Source organism: Miniopterus natalensis, chromosome 2 (genome assembly GCF_054644295.1).
Source record: "Miniopterus natalensis isolate mMinNat1 chromosome 2, mMinNat1.hap1, whole genome shotgun sequence".
Classification (NCBI taxonomy): domain Eukaryota; kingdom Metazoa; phylum Chordata; class Mammalia; order Chiroptera; family Miniopteridae; genus Miniopterus; species Miniopterus natalensis.
The window spans coordinates 100973893-100994627 of NC_142082.1; the positions used below are offsets into that span (position 1 = coordinate 100973893).

Consider the following 20735-nt stretch of genomic DNA (forward strand, 5'->3'; position numbering starts at 1 on the left):
TCCAGCCAAGGGCCATACCCCGGCTGCAGACGTACATCGGTTGCAGGCTCAATCCCCCGCCCTGGTCAGGGAATATGCGGGAGGCAACCAATTGATGTATGTCTCTCACATCGATGTTTCTCTCTCTCTCACCTTTCCACTGTCTCTGAAAAGCAATGGAAAAAATATCCTCAGGTGAAGATTAAAAAACAACAACAAAACCCAGAACCAGTAAAACCCACTTGAAAGTTCCTGTCCAGAGTGAAGGTCCAATAAATATTAAAAATCAAATTCAACTGTATTCCCACTAGATTCAAATAATCCATCATCTTAGCTGATTTTAGATCTGTGCCTCATTGTAGCTGAAGTCACAAATATGACTGCACACCTATGGCTATGCAGTTTCTACCCTACTAGCTGGTGGTCTCTTATGTGGGAAGCTGAATCACATTTGCAACTATGATTAATTCCCTTAGCTGATCAAATTAGCCAGACTAGCCTGCTTGATTCTATCAGCTCATCAATTTGTGGAGGATTTAAGCTAGGGTTTCTATCTTGAGCTTTGATTTTACTCAACAGAATAACCGTACACTGTGAAGGGTTCCCCAACCCATGAAAAAGAAACTACTGCACAATGCTCTTTGTCCCCATCTTGATTCTAATCTGAGGCTGTACTCATTCAAAATCCCCATTTCATGCTACTGGAAATTATTAAAGCCACAGAAGCCAGCCTGCTATCATTTCTGGAAGTGATGACATATACTCCCTTCACCACATTCTTGTGGAGAGCATTTCCACTAAAGTTCTTCCAAGAAATGCTTTAACAAAATTGTGCACTAATTCCCTAGTGTCCACTCACCTCTGGGCAGCTGACTGGCTGCTCCTTAATGGAAAGTATCTACTGTTGAACTTCCCAATTGCAAGCACAAGTTTTGTTCAAGGTAAATTTTAGAGAAATATGGGTGGGTTTTTTTTAGGCTACTATGTTAGAATGTCAATTTGAAATGAAACACTTCTGCACAAGGAATACGATTTTCTCAATAAAGCATTCAGGGTGGCCTTAGGAAGATAAAATTCATCTTCTAGCTCACAAGAGACAAGAAGTGATGTTTGTGTGCGGAAAACTCACTACTCATTCCCGCTTGGATTTTGCACAGGCCCGCCTCCCTGTGAAGTGGATGGCTCCTGAGAGCTTATTCGAAGGGATCTACACAATTAAAAGTGATGTCTGGTCATACGGAATATTACTCTGGGAGATATTCTCACTCGGTGAGTTTTGTAGTTTGCTGCCCTCTCCGGCACTGGGCTTTTGGACTGTCTGTCCTTCTGCATCGTCCTTGGCTCCTAAGTCAAAGAGTGGATGAAATGCCACCTTGAATGGGCCCAGAGCTCCCGAGTCTTACTTCTGTTGCGACAGGTGCCACTTGATGTTTATTTGCTGGGGTGGATGGCTCTGTCTTCAGCCTATTACCTACTCAACAGCAGAGCCATGACTTCGCCCAGTAGCAGCCCAGGACAATTCAGCATCTGGCGCACGGGAGCTCTCCACACGTTTGTTAACTGAATGAATAAAGAAATGAAGAATGAGTAAATGCTTACACTCCCCATGTTTCCTTCAGGTGTCAATCCTTACCCTGGCATTCCGGTGGACGCAAACTTCTATAAACTCATTCAGAGTGGATTTAAAATGGACCAGCCATTTTATGCTACAGAAGAAATGTAAGTTCACACAGACTATAAAGTGGCTGCAATCAGAAATGCTCAGTCTGTCTAGGTTCCAATACATGAGAAAAAAAAAGTAAAGCTCCTTAATGCAATGCTCAGATGATTCCTTTTTAGAAAAGAAAACTCCTCCTTGGGGGTTTCTGAACAAAACTGAGCCTTTCCTGCCCTAAGGCACTCTCACTTCTGGGTTTCAATTCCTTTGCTTGAGGGATCTGTAAGGGTGATAAGACAATATCTCCTCACTTCTAGTCCACATTGTTTTTTTAAAATGCATTTATGTCCATCATCGAATTTGTCCTTTCGGATAGGAGTTCACAATCCAGTTGAGTACTTGCCACAAAACAAACATGCCACAAATAAGCAGCTCCCTGGCAGCCAGGGGTGCTTCATTATGTGAAAAATGATCCCTTTTCTCTGTTCAGATTTTCTCATCTTGCCCCTGTTCTGTTGCTTTTACAGATACTTTATAATGCAATCCTGCTGGGCTTTTGACTCAAGAAAACGGCCGTCCTTCCCTAACCTGACTTCATGTTTGGGATGTCAGCTGGCAGACGCAGAGGAAGCGGTAAGTGGCAGCACACCACTTTCTCGAGTGGGACTAGAAAGGAAGCAGTGAGAACACTCGTTGCTGGTTTTCCTAAAAACCAAAGGCACCAAGTTGCCTTTCTCACCCCAATTTGTCGTGCTTGCCCTTTAAAAGTTGTGCAGGGTGATACACCTGAAACTAATACAATATTGTAGGTCAACTGTAATTGAAAAATTTTTACAAAAAATTAAATTTAATTAAAAAAATAAAAGTAGTATGGGTGAGGCATACTTATTAAGTGATTTTTTTGGTGGCGTGTGGGGAGCTTTTCCTGAAGATTTCAGCCAATTGATTAAGAAATTAAGTGCTTTTAAGTGTCTAGTACAGAGGACTAGACAATTAAATAAAACTTAATCCCTGACCTACCTTTCCTAATTCAACATGAAGCTTTGTACAAAACAATCATGTAATATAGTAGAGTGGAAATAAACATTGATCTGGAGCTGTGAGCATCTAATACCAGCTCTACTACTCCACCTCCTAAGAGCTGTGTGAATAAGTCACTTTATGTCTCTGGGCCTTAGTTTTCTCACCTGTAGAATGGTGCCGGAGCCTGCCGGCAGTCGAACGGGAACCTGATTGAGGGGGTGAGGATTGGAAAAGAAAGACAAGAGACAGGATGGGATCGGGAGGGCTGCAGCTCATTCCTGTTGCCAGCTGCCAGCCCCGAGTTTATTTTCTCCGCTCAATATATACAGGCACTGTTGATTGTGCTGAATAGCACCCTGCCCCACATTTCTTCCCTTAGCCCGATACTAAGTAATTCCTCCAAGGCCCTACGAATGCCTTTTCAGAGTAAACACCCTGCCTCCTGCAGGAGCTCAGGCCTTGGAAAGTATCCTTATCTCGGCTTCTAATGGGAACTTTTGGGGAGGATAGAGTCCTTGGCTTGGTATGTGGCTTAACTATCCTTTAACCCTTCAGGCCGGGGCCAGCTTCCTAATTAGCCTTTCTAGAATTTAGTGTTGCTTTGGTGCCTCAAGGACTGGGTCAGGGAGCAGGAGGGCACCTCTGCAGCTCACCCAGGCAGCTCCTCTGTGCCTGGGGCCACTAACTCATCCACATCTCCCTGGGGAAGCATTTTCCACTGATACCGTTGCATGGGTCTCTGCAAATTGATAGCTGGGACACTGAATGCAAACCGTTCCCTGTCCCTCGGATGGAGGGGGAGCGGGGGGAGCAGGGCGAGTGCTAGCACCGCTGCCCACCACTCGGGTCAATGCCTCAGAGATTTCTCTCTTGATGGCACTAGGGCAAGCGGGCCTCCCGGGTCTTTCTCCCTGGGCAGCACCTCGCCCGGCGGGTCCTCCCGGGGGGAGTCCCGCCGGCTCCCCACAGAATGGGTTGCTAAGTTAGATGATCCTTGAACTTTGAGAATATGGAATTACTCTGATGATTCTTCCCCTCACCAGTACCACCTGCCATAGCAAAAGGAGCTGTTCCCTAGGTGAACTGAACAAAAGATGACACCTTGAAGTCCCCATACCTAGGTTCAAATCTTGGCTTCAACATTTGCTTCTTATATGACTTAAGTCACTTAGCTTTTGCGGGGATCTGATTTCTTATCTGAAGTATGGCATTAATAAACCTTACTTCATGGAGTTGTAAGGAGTAATTAAGATGACATGTGAAAAGACTTAGCACATAGTGGGCACCTAGTAGTTACTCAATAAATGTTAGTTAAATATGAATCTGATTATTTAAGTGGATTGGCTGTCCTCTGTTTTGAAATTATTATGAGCCCATTTTCAATTCTGTAGTTTTTCTAGAGGCCTGTGTAGATGGTGAGTGTTCTTTCCTCCTGCGATGATTTTTTTTAAAAATCACATATAGAAACTAAGTTATTGTCAAGAAATTAGGTCAAAAGGTTGGGAGAAATAAAAAGCCTCCAAAAGAATGGAATATAGGCCATTTAAAAGATGACCTGTAAACAGTTAATAACACTATGAAATAAACTGAAAGAAGAGTTATAGAGAGAAACAAGAAATGAGCTGTTGGAGTAAAGAAAAAGGGTTGAGTGATTTTTACTTGTTGGGAAGTCAGATGCAGATTTACAGGGGTGTCTGTAAGCTGTGCTGTGAATAATGAGTAGTATTTTGTCTACTGGGGAGTGGAAGGTAGGTAGTGTGTCTCATGCTGGATGAGTAATGTAAAGGGACAAAGTTGAGAAATTAGAATGAGGAATAGATGGTGTGAGTGGGCACAAATGGAGGAAACAAGACTGTGAGGCTAGTGTGACCAGGCGGGGAGGGGCCACTGCTACTGAAGAACCCCTTGGCTTTGGTCAGGACCACCTTGGCTTTGGTGCGCGGTTCTCCTTCCATGTTCCCACACCCACAGAATGTCCAAACCCCCTTCCCTCTGGTCAGGGAGCCATCAGGAATGGAATGGCAAGCTCTCCATAGATGATGTTTCAGTTGAGGGTACCCATGGTCAAGGACAGTGCTCCAACTTTCCCCCCAATTTCTTCTGCCTTCTTCCTGGCCCTTTGTGATGAAAGGTTCTCCTTACTGGTATCAGAGCCCTGGTAGCAAGCGGTAGCTTCTTTAGGTAAGTTAGAAAAAGGCGCCCCCTCTGGGTGAGATGAATATACCAAGAGGAGTCCCTGACTCCTGGCCAGTGCATCCAGTCTAGATGCCGGGGGAGCAGAGCACAGATGGGGTTTTAGTCACCACTTGCCCACTTGGCTGGGCACCTTGGAGCAAGGTGTAATCTGCGCAACCATACCAGGCAGCTCTGCCCGCTCCGAGCAAACCCTGTCCCTCCTCTGCTGCTGCTCCATCTTTTCACATCTAAGCACACTCACGTCCAGTCTCTTGGATGGGAAAATAGGCCTGGCCAGCATACTTTGCTCGGGGTAACCTTTTCCGGAGCCCATGTAAATAGTTTTTGTAGAAATTCTGTTTCTGCTTCATCACGGACCAGGGAAAGAAAATGCCCTCAGAGTACAAGTGAGAAGGAAGGGAAACACATAGAGAAAACATAGGATAATACTTTTATATGTAACCCAACACCAATAGTATGGAGTTAGAGCAGGGAGATCACTGGATAACCTGCTAAAGCATTATTTAAACAGTGGTGAACCAGTGAAGATTTTAGAGGGGACAGACATGCTTCAATATTTGTCTTAAAGACCCAGATCACTATGTATAGTGATGGATGATAACTAGACTTACGTGATGATCCTTTTGCAATATAGACAAATTTTGAATCACTTTGTTGTACACCTGAAACTAATATAGTGTTATAGTGAATTATACCTCAATTAATATAAAAAGTGAGCCAGATCAAATATTCTCTTCTCTACAAAGACTCCCCTAATTTCCCTAGTCAAATTTCAGGCTTCTTCTTTCAGGCTCTGTAATACTTTTTATATAACTCTATATGAGATGCAAATCATGTTGTATGATAATTTTGCTTTATGGGCCTGTCTTTCTCACCCCTGGACCTGATGTGTGAGGGCAAGGATGGTGTGCTGCTCATCTTTACATCACCTGATGGAGTCCCATAGTCAGGAGACAATAACTGGTCACTAAATAAATGGATGAATGTAGGTTAGAGGCCACGTCTGTACTGTTCACCATGGTATACCTAGCTGCTAGCATAATGCTTAGCATAGAGAAGTTAGAAGTAAATTCTTCTGGAAGGAAGGAAAGGAATCATAAAATTAGAGAAAGCAAAGGCCAAAGAGTGATAGTAAGTACATCAGTTAAAAGGTGAGTGCAGCCCTGGCCGGTGTGGCTCAGCTGGGTGAGTGTTGTCCCATGCACTGAAAGGTCTTGGGTTCGATTCCCGGTCAGGGCACATACCCAAGTTGCGAGTTTGATGTGTAAGGGAGGCAACTGGTTGACGTTTCTATCTCACATTGATGTTTTTCTCCCTGCCTCTCTCTGTCTCCCTTCCGCTCTCTCTAAAATCAATAAAAAAATAAAAATAAAGAGGTGAGTGCAGCAGTAGAGGTGAACACAAGCGAGAGAGCAAACTAGGGCAGTGGCCATGGGGCCTGAACTCACGTCACCTCTCGTATCAGCCCCCATAAATGCCCATAAATGACAGGAAATATCTATGTATACACTTTAAAAGAAGTGAGGCATAACTGTCTTTGAAGGCAAGGAGGAGATTTTTGTGGGCTGGAAACCATGGAAAATCGCTAAGACAATGAAAGCAGTTATGGTTGGAATGAAGAGGGAAAACCCACAATAGAAAATGCTTTGAAAGAACAAAGAAAAGTACTATCATAAAAGGGTGGGGCCAGCCAGTGTGGCTCAGTGGTTGAGCATCAACCTAGGATCCAAGAGATCGCGGTTTGATTCCCTGTCAGGGCACATGCCCGGGTTGCAGGCTCAATCCCCAGTTGGGGGCGTGCAGGAGGCAACCGATCAATGACTCTCTCATCTTCAATGTTTCAACTCTCTCTTTCTCTCTCCCTTCCTCTCTCTGAAATCAATAAAAATGTTTTTAAAAATTTTAAAAAGGTAGGAAGAGGTCTAATGGGATTCTGCAGAATTTCTGCATTGGGAGCAGCTGCACTGTTAAATGTATGTACAAATAAAACAGGCGTGGAAAATGAAAATATAGCCACTGGTAACATAGAAATATACTATATAACCTCAGGCTCAGTATAGAGGGAAAAAGGACCAGAGAAAACCAGACCGATCCAAAATGTGGGGAAGAAAGAGCAAAGAGAATAATAGATTTGGGAAAACCAAATGCAAGAATTTGTTTCACTTAAGAGAGACGACTTCCAAGTAAATAAAACTGTTATCATACAGGCCACGTTCACTAAACTTGATGCAGCGAGATGAGAAATCACCTAGAGCAACCAAAAAAGCCCCAAAGGCACGTGTCGGGAATTAAAACTCTCGTCTCTGATGCGAAAGGAGGAGGAAAGAGAACTGGAAGCGGACCCTGCCACTCAGCCCTGGGCAGTTCGCCACATTTTTAACTTAAATTCATTTATTAGAAAACAAAAAAAGAATTAAAATAAATGACTGTATTTTCAACTCGAGAAGCTAACAAAAAAGTGGAGGAAGAGGAAGTAGAGCGTGAACAAAACAGGAGGGGCATTCACAGAGTAAAGGCAGGCAGTGACGCCGAGGGCGGCTCAGCGGAAACCACGGTGATGCCCGAAAAGCCAGAAGTCACTTTTTGAACTAATAATAGTAATAATGTAATAGCTTAACATTTTTTTAGTGTTTTCCACACAGTCTACTAATATGTTACCTGTAATAACTCAACCCTCACGTCAATCTTATGACCAGGTTCTAGTATTACCTACAGTCAGAACCTGCCCCGGTGCCTGGGGGGCTGTAGGTGCAGCGCCGAGGAGGTGGCCTGGCCCCTGGGCGGGGGCGAGGTGAACGGTGGCCGCTAAGTGGAACTGCGAGCACAGGGAGAAGCGAAGGCTTAGGGGTAAAAGGGAATGATTCAGGTTTGGAGATGTTGGATTTGAAGCGTTATTGGTATTTTTGTCACAGTCTTCATTAAATGGTTAGAAATTCATTGCCAGAGACATACATTTGCTTCAGCAGGTCCAGTAGGTCATAACCAATTAACTAATTGCTACATCCACTTCACAGAAAAGATGTATGGTTGCCATGCATCCTTAAGGGCGCAGGCAAACTGTCATTATGCGGACCAACTTCAAAAGGAGACTACACACACACACACACACACACACATATATATAGTTTTCTAGAAAGAAAAATTCAGAATAGGAAACAGTCCATTCATTTAACACTATAACTGATTGTCAAAAATTAACAGCAACAGCAACAGACAGTAGTGAGGAATGGGGGAATGGAGGAGTCCTTTAAACTTGAAGAATGCACTGTCTCCACCTCATAAGGAGTTCTTATAAATAAAAAAGACATGTCAGCCCAATATAAAAGGGCAAAGAAGAAAAGGCCATTGAATATAGAAAAAGATGCTTAACTTTGTTTACTGTGAAACACATGCATAGTGAGGGAGATAAAACATGTTGTTGACAAAGGACTAGACACGTGGAAGGCTCTTACTACCACTGTTGGTAAAGCTCGGAAAATAGTTTCCCAGACACACTGGATAGGAGTAGAAATAAGGAACCCTCCAGCAGGGCAGCACAGGCCAAGTGCATCATGGCTCAATCATGCACCCCTTTTAATCACTCTCCCTGCTTCTCCCAAAGACAGGCATAGCCAGGTGTGCACTTTCCCACTTTATAGTATATAACCAATTTATCAGAAGGTTAATTATGGTATATCGGCATTATAGAACCCTAGGCTGCCATTGAAAAGATGATATATGTTCATGTTTAGTAAATAGTGAAAATATGTAACACACTTAACATGAACATCGTAAGTGACATGTATAACATATGAACAACATATTAGTAATTCAAAATAAGGTGCTGAAACAGAATTTACAGTCTGAGCTGACTGACAGCAAGCTCTCTATAATGGTGGTTTTAGCTTTTTTCTATAGAATGTTCTATATCGCTTAAATTATCTATATGAATGTATACTAATTTGATAACCAGACAAAAAATAGAGCTGTTTTTGTTTGTGTAAAAAAAAATTTAAAGTTACTAAACTCCCAAGTGAGAAGTCAAGAATCAGTCCTCTGTATTAGTTGCATAATGAACAGATGTCTTTCTTGTGGCCCTTTTCTTCCGTGGTTTTTCTGCATGGCTTTAGGATTTCTAGATGAAGGTTTTATATCTAAAAGTAGAAACAATAATGAAATAAAAGATTTGACTATGACTTGATTTCTTCATTAAGTTTGTCAATTAATATGCAGAATAGCCTCTAAGGTCTATGAGTAGTAAAAGTAAGTAATAATTTGCAATATAGGCATATGACATGTAAGTCTTAACCAGATGATGTGTGTCCTGTCTCTTTTCTGTATCCAGATGTATCAGAACATAGATGACCATGTTTCAAAACGTTCTTCTGGCTACCAAAACCAGCGACCTTACAGCAGAGAGATGGAAGCAGGGCTGCCCTCTCCGCAGGATCAGGCTGAAGACTCCTAGAGAAACAATTTAGTCTTAAGGACTCCTCCCCCCACCCTGCCCACCTTCAACAGGTTATCGATTACCAAAACAAGATTAACTTCATCACTAAAAGAATATGTATTCTCAACTGCTGCTTTGCTGGACTTTTCTCTAGAAGCTCTCTATATTTACTCTTGTTTTCAAAGGAACTTTTGTAAATTCGAATTTGCACAAGGCAGGAAGAGCTGATAATTAACTTTATTGGAGCATCTACCTGCGTCCAAAGGCCTTCTCAGGCTGGCTTGAGTGAAAATTGTGTACCTAAGTATAGTATATTCTTGTAAATACATAAAACAAAAGCATTTTGCTGAGGAGAAGCTGAAATCATTTTTTAAACCTATGTTTTAAAATAATATGTAACTTTTTCAGCTATTTAGTGATATATTTTATGAATGGAAATAAAGTTTCTACTATAGAAATGTTTGTTATTGAATTATTTACACAGTATATATAAGACAAGACTGACCTGGAGTTAATGAACCTGCTGGAGTTGTGTGTGATGTTTTGTTTGTGCATGTGTGTTTATTTCCTACTAAGAAGGCCCATTCTTTCTTCAGAATCTTGAAAGGACCCGTGACTCCTGCCCCCAGACTAGGAGAACAGCGGATGTTGGAGGTCTGCTGTCTTCTCTGTAGCTCTTCTTTGATGCAGCCCCCTTTGTCCTTGGGAGCCTAGCACCCGACATCCCACAGGCTTGTAAACTTGGACTTGTCCTCCTCCTGACGTGCCAGGTGTAGTTCTTGGTGAAGTGCATGGCAAAGTGTTCTGCCTCTTCTTTCTTCCCCTTAGCCTCTCTTCTAGTATAGTGCTTACAAATAAGAGCTCTCCACCCCTTTTTAGCTGTGCAGTGTAGAGCAAGTAACTGAATGTCTTTAGGCCCAGATTCCTCTTCTGGAAAATGGGACAATAGTGGTGTCTATCTTATAGGGCTGTTGTAAGAATTAAATGAATTACATATATTGTATATGTATGTTATAAATGTATACACATATTACATAAACATATAAATCACTTCCATCAATGCTTGGCCCACAGATATAATCTAATATTATCATTTGCGCTTTCCTTTCTGGTTTTAATTGTTTGCTGTAGACCAGGCCCCCATACACTAACCTAGATTACACTAATTTCTTTTTTTAATTTATTGATTGATTTTTAGAGAGAAAGAAGAAGGAAGGGAAAAAGGAGAGAGAGAGAGAGTGGGGAAGGGAGGGGAGGGGAGGGGAGGGGAGGGGAGGGGAGGGGAGGGGAGGGGAGGGGAGGGGAGGGGAGGGGAGGGGAGGGGAGGGGAGGGGAGGGGAGGGGAAGGGAAGGGAAGGGAAGGGAAGGGAAGGGAAGGGAAGGGAAGGGAAGGGAAGGGAAGGGAAGGGAAGGGAAGGGAAGGGAAGGGAAGGGAAGGGAAGAGAAGAGAAGAGAAGAGAAGAGAAGAGAAGAGAAGAGAAGAGAAGAGAAGAGAAGAGAAGAGAAGAAGAGAAGAGAAGAGAAGAGAAGAAGAGAAGCATCCATTTGTTTTTCCATTTATGCATTCATTGGTTGATTCTTGTATGTGCCCTGACTGGGGATTGAACCTGCAATCTTGGTGTATCTGGACCACGCTCTAACCCACCGAGCTACCTGGCCAGGGCTGGATTGCACTAATTTCTTCTTCCCCTAACTCTGCTACTAGTCTCTCTACCACCCCGTGTTTTTTCTGAGCCACTGACAGATTCATCTTCCTGAAGTATTGATGTGCATCTATAACTTCTGGGCTGGAGAGCTTTCAGTGGCTCTCATATCCATCTGCTAAAGTCAGATTCCCAGCATTCAGGGCCTTACAGCCGGTTCTACTGGGTTTCTTGTACTAGACCGCACACAACACTGCCTGTCTAGCCAAAACCTTCCACCAGTTCACTGGACATCTTAAGCATTCTCGTCTCTTTTTTTTTTTTTCTTTTCTTCACCCACCCTCTACCTGGGATGCCAACTCCCTTCTTCTCTCCCTATTTGAGCCCTTGCTTCATGACCAGCCTGCCACTCTGTCGTCTGCTCAGGGCTTCCTCGGCTCTATTGGGGGAAGCCATTAGTGATGGCTTTCCCCACTGAAATCTTGTATGGGCTTCGTGTCTATCTCATCTGGTTGGCTTTGAACATAGAGTTTACCTACCTTATGTGATGATTTATTTTCTTAAGGAAACATCCTTTCTTTTTACTTGGATTTTAAATAAGTTTGAAAGTAGATGTGATTTATGCCAAGTTGTACACCACTCTTCTATTCGTATGTACAACCAGGATGCAATAGTATATGCACTCAATTATTTCTTACCTACTCAAAACATAAAATATGCTTGATGTTAAAAATTCAAGTAATTTTATGTTTTTACTTATAGTAATAAGTGAAATTTCCCCTTTATGTACCCAAATCCCAAAATGCTTCTTCAGGGAAACCACTGTTAAAGTTGCAGGTGTATTTTCTCTATCTTCTTGTTTGAAGATATTTCCATTACTCACGCGTTTCCACACAAACATGCATGCAGAGTTCTTTGTTTTCTCCATAAATGGGATTGCACTAGCCACACTTTCAAGCATACCTTTTGTTTTTCACAAGGTGTCAGTATTTTTCCCAACAATGTAATTTATATGCTAAGCATTATGCTAAGAATGACATATGCATTATCTCATTTAACCTTTATAAATACCTTAAGAAGTAGGAACCAAAATTATACTAATTTTTTTCTGAGGAAATTGAAACATAGGTAAATAACTTGCGGCCATCAAGTCCCTGTTAACACTTACCTTGCAGTTTCTCTTGTGTTCTACTAATATTTTATTTATTGTATTTATTTACTTATTTTTAAGTGTTAGAAAAACCACACATAACGTAAAGCTTACTGTCTTGACCATTTTTAAGTTAAACAGTGTTAAATATATTCATTTTGTTGTGAAACAGATCTCCAGGACTTTTTCATCTTGCAAAACTGAAGCTCCCTCCCTTAAACAATAACTCCTCTTTCCCAGGCCCCTGGTAATGACCATTCTACTTTCTGTCTCTGAATTTTAGTTCTCTAGAAACCGCATACAAGTGGAATCAGACAGTATTTGTCTTTTTGTGACTGGTTTATTTCACTTAGCATAATGTCCTTAAGGTTCACCCATGTTGTGACAGGATTTCCTTCCTTTTTAAGGCTGAATAATATTCCATAGTATATACGTGTATATAGAACACACACATGTGCACACACACACGCACACATATATATATCACATTTTGTTTATTCATTCATCCATTAAGGGACACTTGGGCTGCTTCCACCTCTTGGCTATTGTTAATAGTGCTGCTGTGAACCTGGTGTGCAAATATTTCTTTGAAACCCTGCTTTCAATTCTTTTGTATATACACCCACAAGTGGGATTGCTGAATGGTATGGGAATTCTATTTTAAATTTGTGTTGTATTTATTATTTTTAAAACCCTGTTGTAGTGATCATGTTTTTCTTTGGCCATCCAACATCGATTCCCCTTTCCTTTGGCAGCAGTGATTGAAGGTATCACTTCTCTCTGTTGTATGCAGTACAGTGGTACTTTAGTCAGGGGGCTTTGCCTTCCAGCCAAGGAGGACCCTTGACTCAAGCTAGGTGAATAAACATCCTCTCTTGCTGTGGAACTTTGTACCTTGACTGGATTTAGGCAAGAATGAAAATAGGAGTTGGAGCTTATCATTCACACAGTACCAGTCTCTGCCTATACTGATAAGCACTTCCCATTCCTAGATCTCTGGAGCTTCTTTGGTCCCTCTTCTTGCCCACACCTTGGTCTCCAGCCTTCCAGTAAGACCAGTAAAGCCTCTTCTGAGGCGGTGAGCCTAAGTCTGCCCCTGTTGCAGACACCCGAGAACCTTGGCGTAAACACCAGCACTGACTTGGTCCCCTTGACTGAACTGAGGGTGTCATCTGTTTACCATCTCTACAAAGTCCTCTCTGTTTTGGTTGGCCAATGGTCTTTTTAGCTTCAAGTGCCATGCTGACTTATCTTCACTGGCATATTCTTCTATCATCTTGATAGGACTTGGGGGAGTGGAGTCACAGGCATTTGGTAAGCCTTCTTGAACAGCTTGTCCAAAAACATTGTTGATTACAGGGATGAAAATAAAAGTAAGTTAACCTTATTTTTTTGTTCAAAATATTACAGATGTCCCTTTTTCTCCCCAATGACCCGTTCCACCCCCTCCCAACCCCCTCCCCAGTCCCTCTCCACACCATTGTCCTTCACCTTGGATTGTGCATATATGTATGTAGATGTTTTGGTTAATCTCTCCCCCTCCACCCTCCTGCCCTCCTCCATCCTTCTGAGATTCGTCAGTCTGATCCATGCTTCCATGTCATTGAATCTATTCTGTTCAGCAGTTTATTAAGTTCTTTAGATTCCACGTATAAGCGAGATCATGTGATGTTTGTCTTTCTCTGACTGACTTATTTCTCTTAGCATAATTTTCTCCAGGTCCTTCCAAACTGTCCCAAAGGGTACGAGGCCCTTCTTCTTTACAGCTGCATAGTATTCCATGGTATAGATGTCCTACAGCTTTTTTATCCACTCATCTACTAATGGGCACTTGGGCTGTTTCCAGATCTTAGCAATTGTAAATTGTGCTGCTATGAACATAGGAATGCATATATTCTTTCTGATTAGTGTTTCAGGATTCTTAAGATATATTCCTAGAAGTGGGATCACTGGGTCAAAAGGCAGCTCCATCTTTAATTTTTTGAGGAACCTCCATACTGCTTTCCATAGTGGCTACACCAGTCTGCATTGTTACCAGCAGTGTACCAGGGTTCCCCATTCCCCACATCCTCGCCAGCACAAGTCATTTGTTGATTTGTTGATGGTAATCATTCTGATAGGTGTGAAGTGATACCTCATTGTGGTTTTAATTTGCATCTTTCTGATTAGCGATGTTGAGCATTTTTTCATATGTCTCTTAGTCATCTGTATATCGTCTTTGGAGAAGTGTCTATTCAGGTCCTTTGCCCATTTTTTAATTGTATTGTTTTGTCTTTCTCTTGCTGAGTAGTATAAATTCTTTGTACACTTTGGAAATTAGCCCCTTATCAGATGCGTCCTTGGCAAATATTTTTTTCCAGGCTGTGGGGTTCCTTTGTATTTTGAGTCTGTTTTCTTTTGCTGTGCAGAAGCTTTTTAGTTTGATGTAGTCCCATATGTTAATTTTTTCTTTTGTTTCTCTTGCCCCAGGAGATGTATGAGTGAATATTCCACTATTTGACATGTCTGTGACTTTACTGCTTATGTTTTCTTCCAGGATTTTTATAGCTTCGTGACTTACATTTAAGTCTTTTATCCATTTTGAGTTTATTTTTATGTATGGTGAAAGTTGGTGGTCTAGTTTCATTTTTTTGCATGTACCTGTCCAATTTTCCCAGCACCATTTATTAAAGAGGCTGGCTTTTCTCCATTGTATGCTCTTGCCTCCTTTGTTAGATATTAACTGACCATAATTGCGTGGGTCGATTTCTAGGTTCTCTGTTCTATTCCATTGGTCTATATGCCTGGTGTTGTACCAATATCAGGCTGTTTTGATTACAGTAACTTTGTAGTGCAGTTTGATATCCGGTAAAGTGATCCCTCCCACTCTGTTCTTTTTTCTCAAGATAGCTGCAGATATTCACGGTCTTTTTTGGTTCCATATAAATTTTCAAAATGTTTGTTCTAGATTTGTGAAATACGCTGTTGGTATTTTAATAGGAATTGCATTGAATCTATAAATTGCTTTGAGCAGTATGGCCATTTTAATGATATTAATTCTTCCAATCCATGAGCATGGTATATTCTTCCACTTGTTTATATCTTCCTCTATTTCTTTTTCAACGTCTGTAGTTTTCCAAGTACAGGCTTTTGACCTCCTTGGTTAGATTTACTCCTAAGTATCTCATTTTTTTAGTTGCATTGGTAAACGATATTGTTTTTTTAGTTTCTCTTAGTGAAAGTTCATTGTTAGTGTGTAAGAATGCCACTGATTTCCGGATGTTGATTTTGTACCCAACTACCTTGTTGAATTCATTTATCAAATCTCATAGTACTTTGATGGAGGCTTTAGGGTTCTCTATGTACAATATCATGTCATCTGCAAATAATGACCGTTTTACTTCCTCCTTTCCAATTTGGATACCTTTTATGTTTTCTTCCTGTCTGATGGCTGTGGCAAGGACTTCCAATACTATGTTGAATAAGAGTGGTGAAAGTGGACATCCCTGTCTTGTTCCTGTTTTTAAGGGAAATGGTTTTAATTTTTGACCATTGAGTATAATGTTGGCTGTAGGTCTTTCATATATGGCCTTTATTATGTTGAGGCATGATCTCTCTATTCTCACTTTGCTCAGAGTTTTTATCAGAAATGGGTGCTGGATTTTGTCAAATGCTTTTTCTGCATCTATTGATATGATCATATGATTTTTGTCCTTCATTTTGTTTATGTGATGTATCACATTTATTGATTTGCAGATGTTGTACCAGCCTTGCATCCCTGGAATAAATCCCACTTGGTCGTGGTGTATGATCTTTTTAATGTATTGCTGGATCAGGTTGCTAGTATTTTGTTGAGGATTTTAGCATCTATATTCATCAGGGATATTGGCCTGTAATTTTCTTTCTTTGTAGTGTCCTTATCTGGTTTGGGGATTAGGATGATACTGGCCTCATAAAAAGAGTTTGGGAATTTTTTCTCCTCTTGAATTTTCTGGAATACTTTGAGTAGAATAGGTATTAATTCTTCTTTGAATGTTTGGTAAAACTCGCCTGTAAATCCATCTGGTCCAGGACTTTTGTTTACTGGGAGTATTTTTATTACTGCTTCAATTTCATTAGTTGTTATCAGCCTATTCAGGTTTTCTGCCTCTTCTTGATTCAGCTTTGGAAGGTTGTATGCTTCTAGGAATTTGTCCATTTCCATGTTGTCCAATTTGTTGGCATATAGTTGCTCATAGTATTTTCTTACAATTCTTTGTATTTCTGTTGAGTTGGTTGTTATATTGACTTTTTCATTTCTGATTTTATTTATTTGGGTCCTCTCTCTTTGTTTCTTAGTGAGTCTGGCTAAAAGTGCATCAATTTTATTTATCTTTTCAAAGAACCAGCTCTTGGTTTCATTGATTTTTTGTATTTTTTTTTTTTTTTTAGTCTCTATGTCATTAATCTCTGCTCTGATTTTTATTATTTCCTTCCTTCTACTTCCTCAGGGCTTTTCTTGCTTTTCTCGTTCTAGTTCTTTTAGTTGTTGTGTTAGATGGTTTATTAGAGCTTTTTCTTATTTCTTGAGATAGGTCTGTAATGTGATGAACTTTCCTCTTAGGACTGCTTTCACTGTGCCCCATAGATTTTGGGTTGTTGTCTGGTCATTTTCATTTTTTTCCAAGAAGTATGTGGTTTCTTCCTTGATCTAATTCGTAACCCATTCATTCTTTAATAACATGCTATTCAGCCTCCATGTGTTTGAATATTTTTGAGTTTTTTTATAGTGGTTGATTTCTAGTTTCATGGCATTGTGATCTGAGAAGATGCTTGATATAATTTCAATCTTCTTGAATTTGTAGAGACTTGCCTTGTACCCTAATATGTGGTCTATTTTTGAGAATGTTCCATGGGCACTGGAGAAGAATGTGTATTCTGCTGCATTGGGATGAATTGTTCTGTAAATGTCAATTAAGTCCATTTGATCTAGTGAGTCATTTAAGGTCTGTGTTTCCCTGTTGATTTTTTGTCTTGATGATCTGTCAAATGATGACAATGGGGTGTTAAAGTACCCCACTATGATTGTGTTGCTATCATTCTCCCCCTTAAAGTCCACCAAGAAATTTTTTGTATATTTAGGTGCTCCTATATTGGGTGCATATATGTTTATAAGGGTTATTTCCTCCTGTTGGATTGATCCCTTTAGTATTATGTAGTGATCATCTTTGTCTCTCGTTATGGTGTTTATTTTGAATCTATTTTGTCAGAAATAACTACTGCTACTCCAGCTTTCTTTTCCTTTCCATTTGCATGGAATATTTTATTCCATCCTTTCACTTTTAGCCTGTGTGAATCTTTTGCTCTCAGGTGGGTCTTGCAGACAGCATATATTTGGGTCCTGTTTTCTTATCCATTCAGCTACTCTATGTCTTTTGATTGGACCATTTATTCCATTTACATTTAAGGTTACTATTGATATAAACTTATTTAATGCCATTTCCCCCCTTTATGCTGGTGTACCTTTCTCTCACTATTCCTTCTTCTTAGAGCAGTCCTTTCAGCATTTCTTGCAATGCTGCTTTGGTGGTATTGAACTCCTTTAGCCTTTTTTTTTTTTTTTTTGTCTGGAAAGCTCTATATTTCACCTTCAATTTTAAATGATAGCCTTGCTGAGTAAAGCAATCTTGGTTGCTTGTTCTTGCTTTTCATTACTTGGAGAACTTCATGCCACTCCCTTCTGGCCTGAAGAGTTTCTGTTGAGAGATTTGATGTCAGCCTTATGGGGGTTCCCTTGTAGGTCACTGCTTGTCTCTCTCTTGCAACCCTTAATATTCTTTCTTTGTCCTTGACATTTGTCATTTTAATTATGATGTGTCTTGAAGTGGGCCTCTTTGGGTCCCCCTTGATTGGAACCCTCTGTGCTTCCTGAACTTGTGTGGCTTTCTCCCTCACCAGCATAGGGAAATTTTCTGTCATTATTTCCCCCACCAAGTTCTCTATCCCTTGCTCTCTTTCCTCCACCTCTGGCATTCCTATAATGCGAATGTTGTTTTGCTTCATGTTGTCCCAAAGCTCCTTTAGACTCTCCTCATGCTTTTTAAGTGGTTTTCTTTTTGTTGCTCTGATTGAGAGTTTTTTTCTACCTTATCTCCTAAGTCACTTACTTATTCTATCCTCTGCTTCACTGAGCCTGCTTTTAATTCCTTCCAGTGTATTCTTGATATCAGCTATAGTATTCTTTATTTCTGCCTGATTTTTGTTTATGATATGTATCTCTTTTTTCATGTTTTTATTAAGTTCCTCGACCTTACTATCAAGTGCCTTGCTGTTCTCATTAATTTCCTTGAGCATCTATATAACCATTACTCTGAACTCTATTTCTGATAACTTCCTTTTTCTGGCATTTTTTTCTTTTCTTTAGTTTGGAGGTTGTTTCTTTGTCTACCCATTTTGATGGCTCTTAGTGTTTGTATCTGTATATTAGATGTATTTGCTGTCTCCCAGTCTTATGGGGAGGGATTTTGTAGTGTGAGTCCAGTGAAGTCCAGAGGTGTGTTTTCCTTATACTTCTGAGCTCTTTGCTCTAGGTTTGACCATTTTGTGGGTTCTTTGGGCTCTCCTGTTGTGATTAGGTCTAGATTGTTGTTGACCAGTCCTTGGGAGGACTCTCCTCTCAGGTGACTAACTGTGTGTCTCAGTCCCAACCATATTGTGTAAGCGTTTGTATGGATGCTGGCAAGGCAAGACAATACACAACTAAACTTCCAGGAAACAAGGGGTGTCTTACAAAATATCTTGACAATCACAATGAACACAACCCAAGTGAAAATAGAACTGGGAGAGTGAAGGGAGAACACAAATGCTAAAGCAAAAAAAAAAAAAAAAAAAAAGGTAAAAAAAAGAAAGAGAGAAAGAAAAGTAAAGCTAGAGAGAGAAAAATATATTGTTGTTAATAGTGATGAAAATTTTTAAAATAATAATAATAAACTAAACTAAAATGTAAAAAATAGAGAAGATACTGGGAGATAAAAGGGGCAGAGAAAAGATTCTGAAAGAAGGGCCAGCAAAATTTAAGGGAGAGAATAGGAACAGGATAATAGTTGAAAATGAAAAAAATAAAAAGACAATAAAGAGAATAACAGAAACTAACAAACAAAAAGGCAGGAGAAAAACAAAAGAAAGAAAGAAAAGAAGAAGAGAAAAAGGAAGTTATGCCAATGAATCAAGAGGAGAGAGAGAGAGAGATATAAAGCCAGGGCAGGGGGGGAGTCCAATAAGAGATTTGGGGGAAACTAGAGAGAAAAGCAGTAAACTTGTTGATTATAATGATAAAGTCCCAGCAATTAAGCAGCGAATATAAAGAAAATCTTGATAGTCAAAACAAGGATAAAATAAAACAAGGCAAATAAGCAAAACAAAACAAAGAAACAAAACAAAAAACAAGCTAAGCAAAACAAAATTCTTTTAAAAAATTAATTAAAAATTTTAAAATATTAAAAATATATATATATAATTTAAAAAGAAGAAAAAAAATTTCTTTTCCTTTCTCTTTTTCCAGACTCTATGGTGTTTTTTAGGGCTCCTTACTTGAAATCTGCCCACTCAGGTATATTTCTCTGGTTTTTCCAAGCTGGTTATGTAGTATTTTAGGAGTCAATCAAATCCGTGGCTGGGAGCAGGAGTGCTCTGTTTCTTCTCACAGTGCTGCTGTCTTCCCTCTCCATAAGTTAACCTTTTTATTGTTGTTGTTAATCCTCACCTGCCTCACCTGAAAATATATTTTCCACTGCTTTTCAGAGAGATTTTGGAGGTTAGGGAGGGAAGGGAGAGAAAGGTAGAGAGAGAAATATCGATGTGAGAGAGACTCAGCAATTGGTTGCCTCCTGCATGGACTGATCCTGCAACTCAGGTATGTGCCCTTGATGAGGAATCAAACCCATGATCCTTCAGTGTGCTGACCAACACTCTAGCCACTGAGCCACACTGGCCAGGGCAAAAGTAGGTTAGGGATGTTCTCCTTTTCCTTCTGCCAGAGTGATAGGACTCATACACATTTTGAACCTGACTACACTGGATGGAGCCAAATGAACACGTTTGTACATGGAATCATCTACCCAGCATACCCCTTGTTGTTGCAGTGTTAAAGGCTCCAAAGAACTTGATTTCCTTGAAAGTGAATATTCTCTTGCCCATGAACTTTATAAAAATGGCATTATACTCTATGTAGACTTCCAGGTCCTGCTTTATGTTTTTTAAAATCAACATTATGCTTCTAAGATTTGCTCACCTAGGGTTCTTTCATTTCACTTTTATATTATGTGAACATACAATCACCATTATTTAGTCCCTCTTACACTGGTAACATTTGAAATGTTTTGGATTGGGTGGGTTAATGGGTTCATAGGTGTTCATTATATAACATTTATTATACCAATATATTTAAATGACAACATTCTCTGAGGAAGGATGGCATTTAAAATGAAATTAGATTCTATTAAACTCAGCTCTTACAACAGATTGAGTTTTAGTTTAGGTCAAGCTGTGTCCCTGACAACGCTACACAGTGTCAGAACACAACTTACTGGCTCAGTGGTTGAGAGTTGACCCATGAACCTAGAGGTCACAGTTCAATTCCCAGTCAGGGCACATGCCCGGGTTGCCTGCCTGATCTCCAGTAGGGGGCGTGCAAGAGGCAGC

The 20735-nt window shown here is 40.4% G+C and overlaps 1 protein-coding gene across 1 annotated transcript in view; it reads left to right on the forward strand.

The window, feature by feature from the left end:
* The window catches only part of FLT3 (fms related receptor tyrosine kinase 3), a 52631-nt gene extending 42923 nt beyond the window's left edge, over nt 1-9708 (forward strand). The window contains exons 21-24 of the mRNA XM_016209434.2: nt 1137-1248; nt 1599-1698; nt 2164-2269; nt 9180-9708. Of these exons, the coding sequence (XP_016064920.2) occupies nt 1137-1248; nt 1599-1698; nt 2164-2269; nt 9180-9302 (441 nt within the window). The 3' untranslated portion in view covers nt 9303-9708. The remainder of the gene's footprint in view (nt 1-1136; nt 1249-1598; nt 1699-2163; nt 2270-9179) is intronic.
* Nucleotides 9709-20735: the final 11027 nt, after the last annotated feature.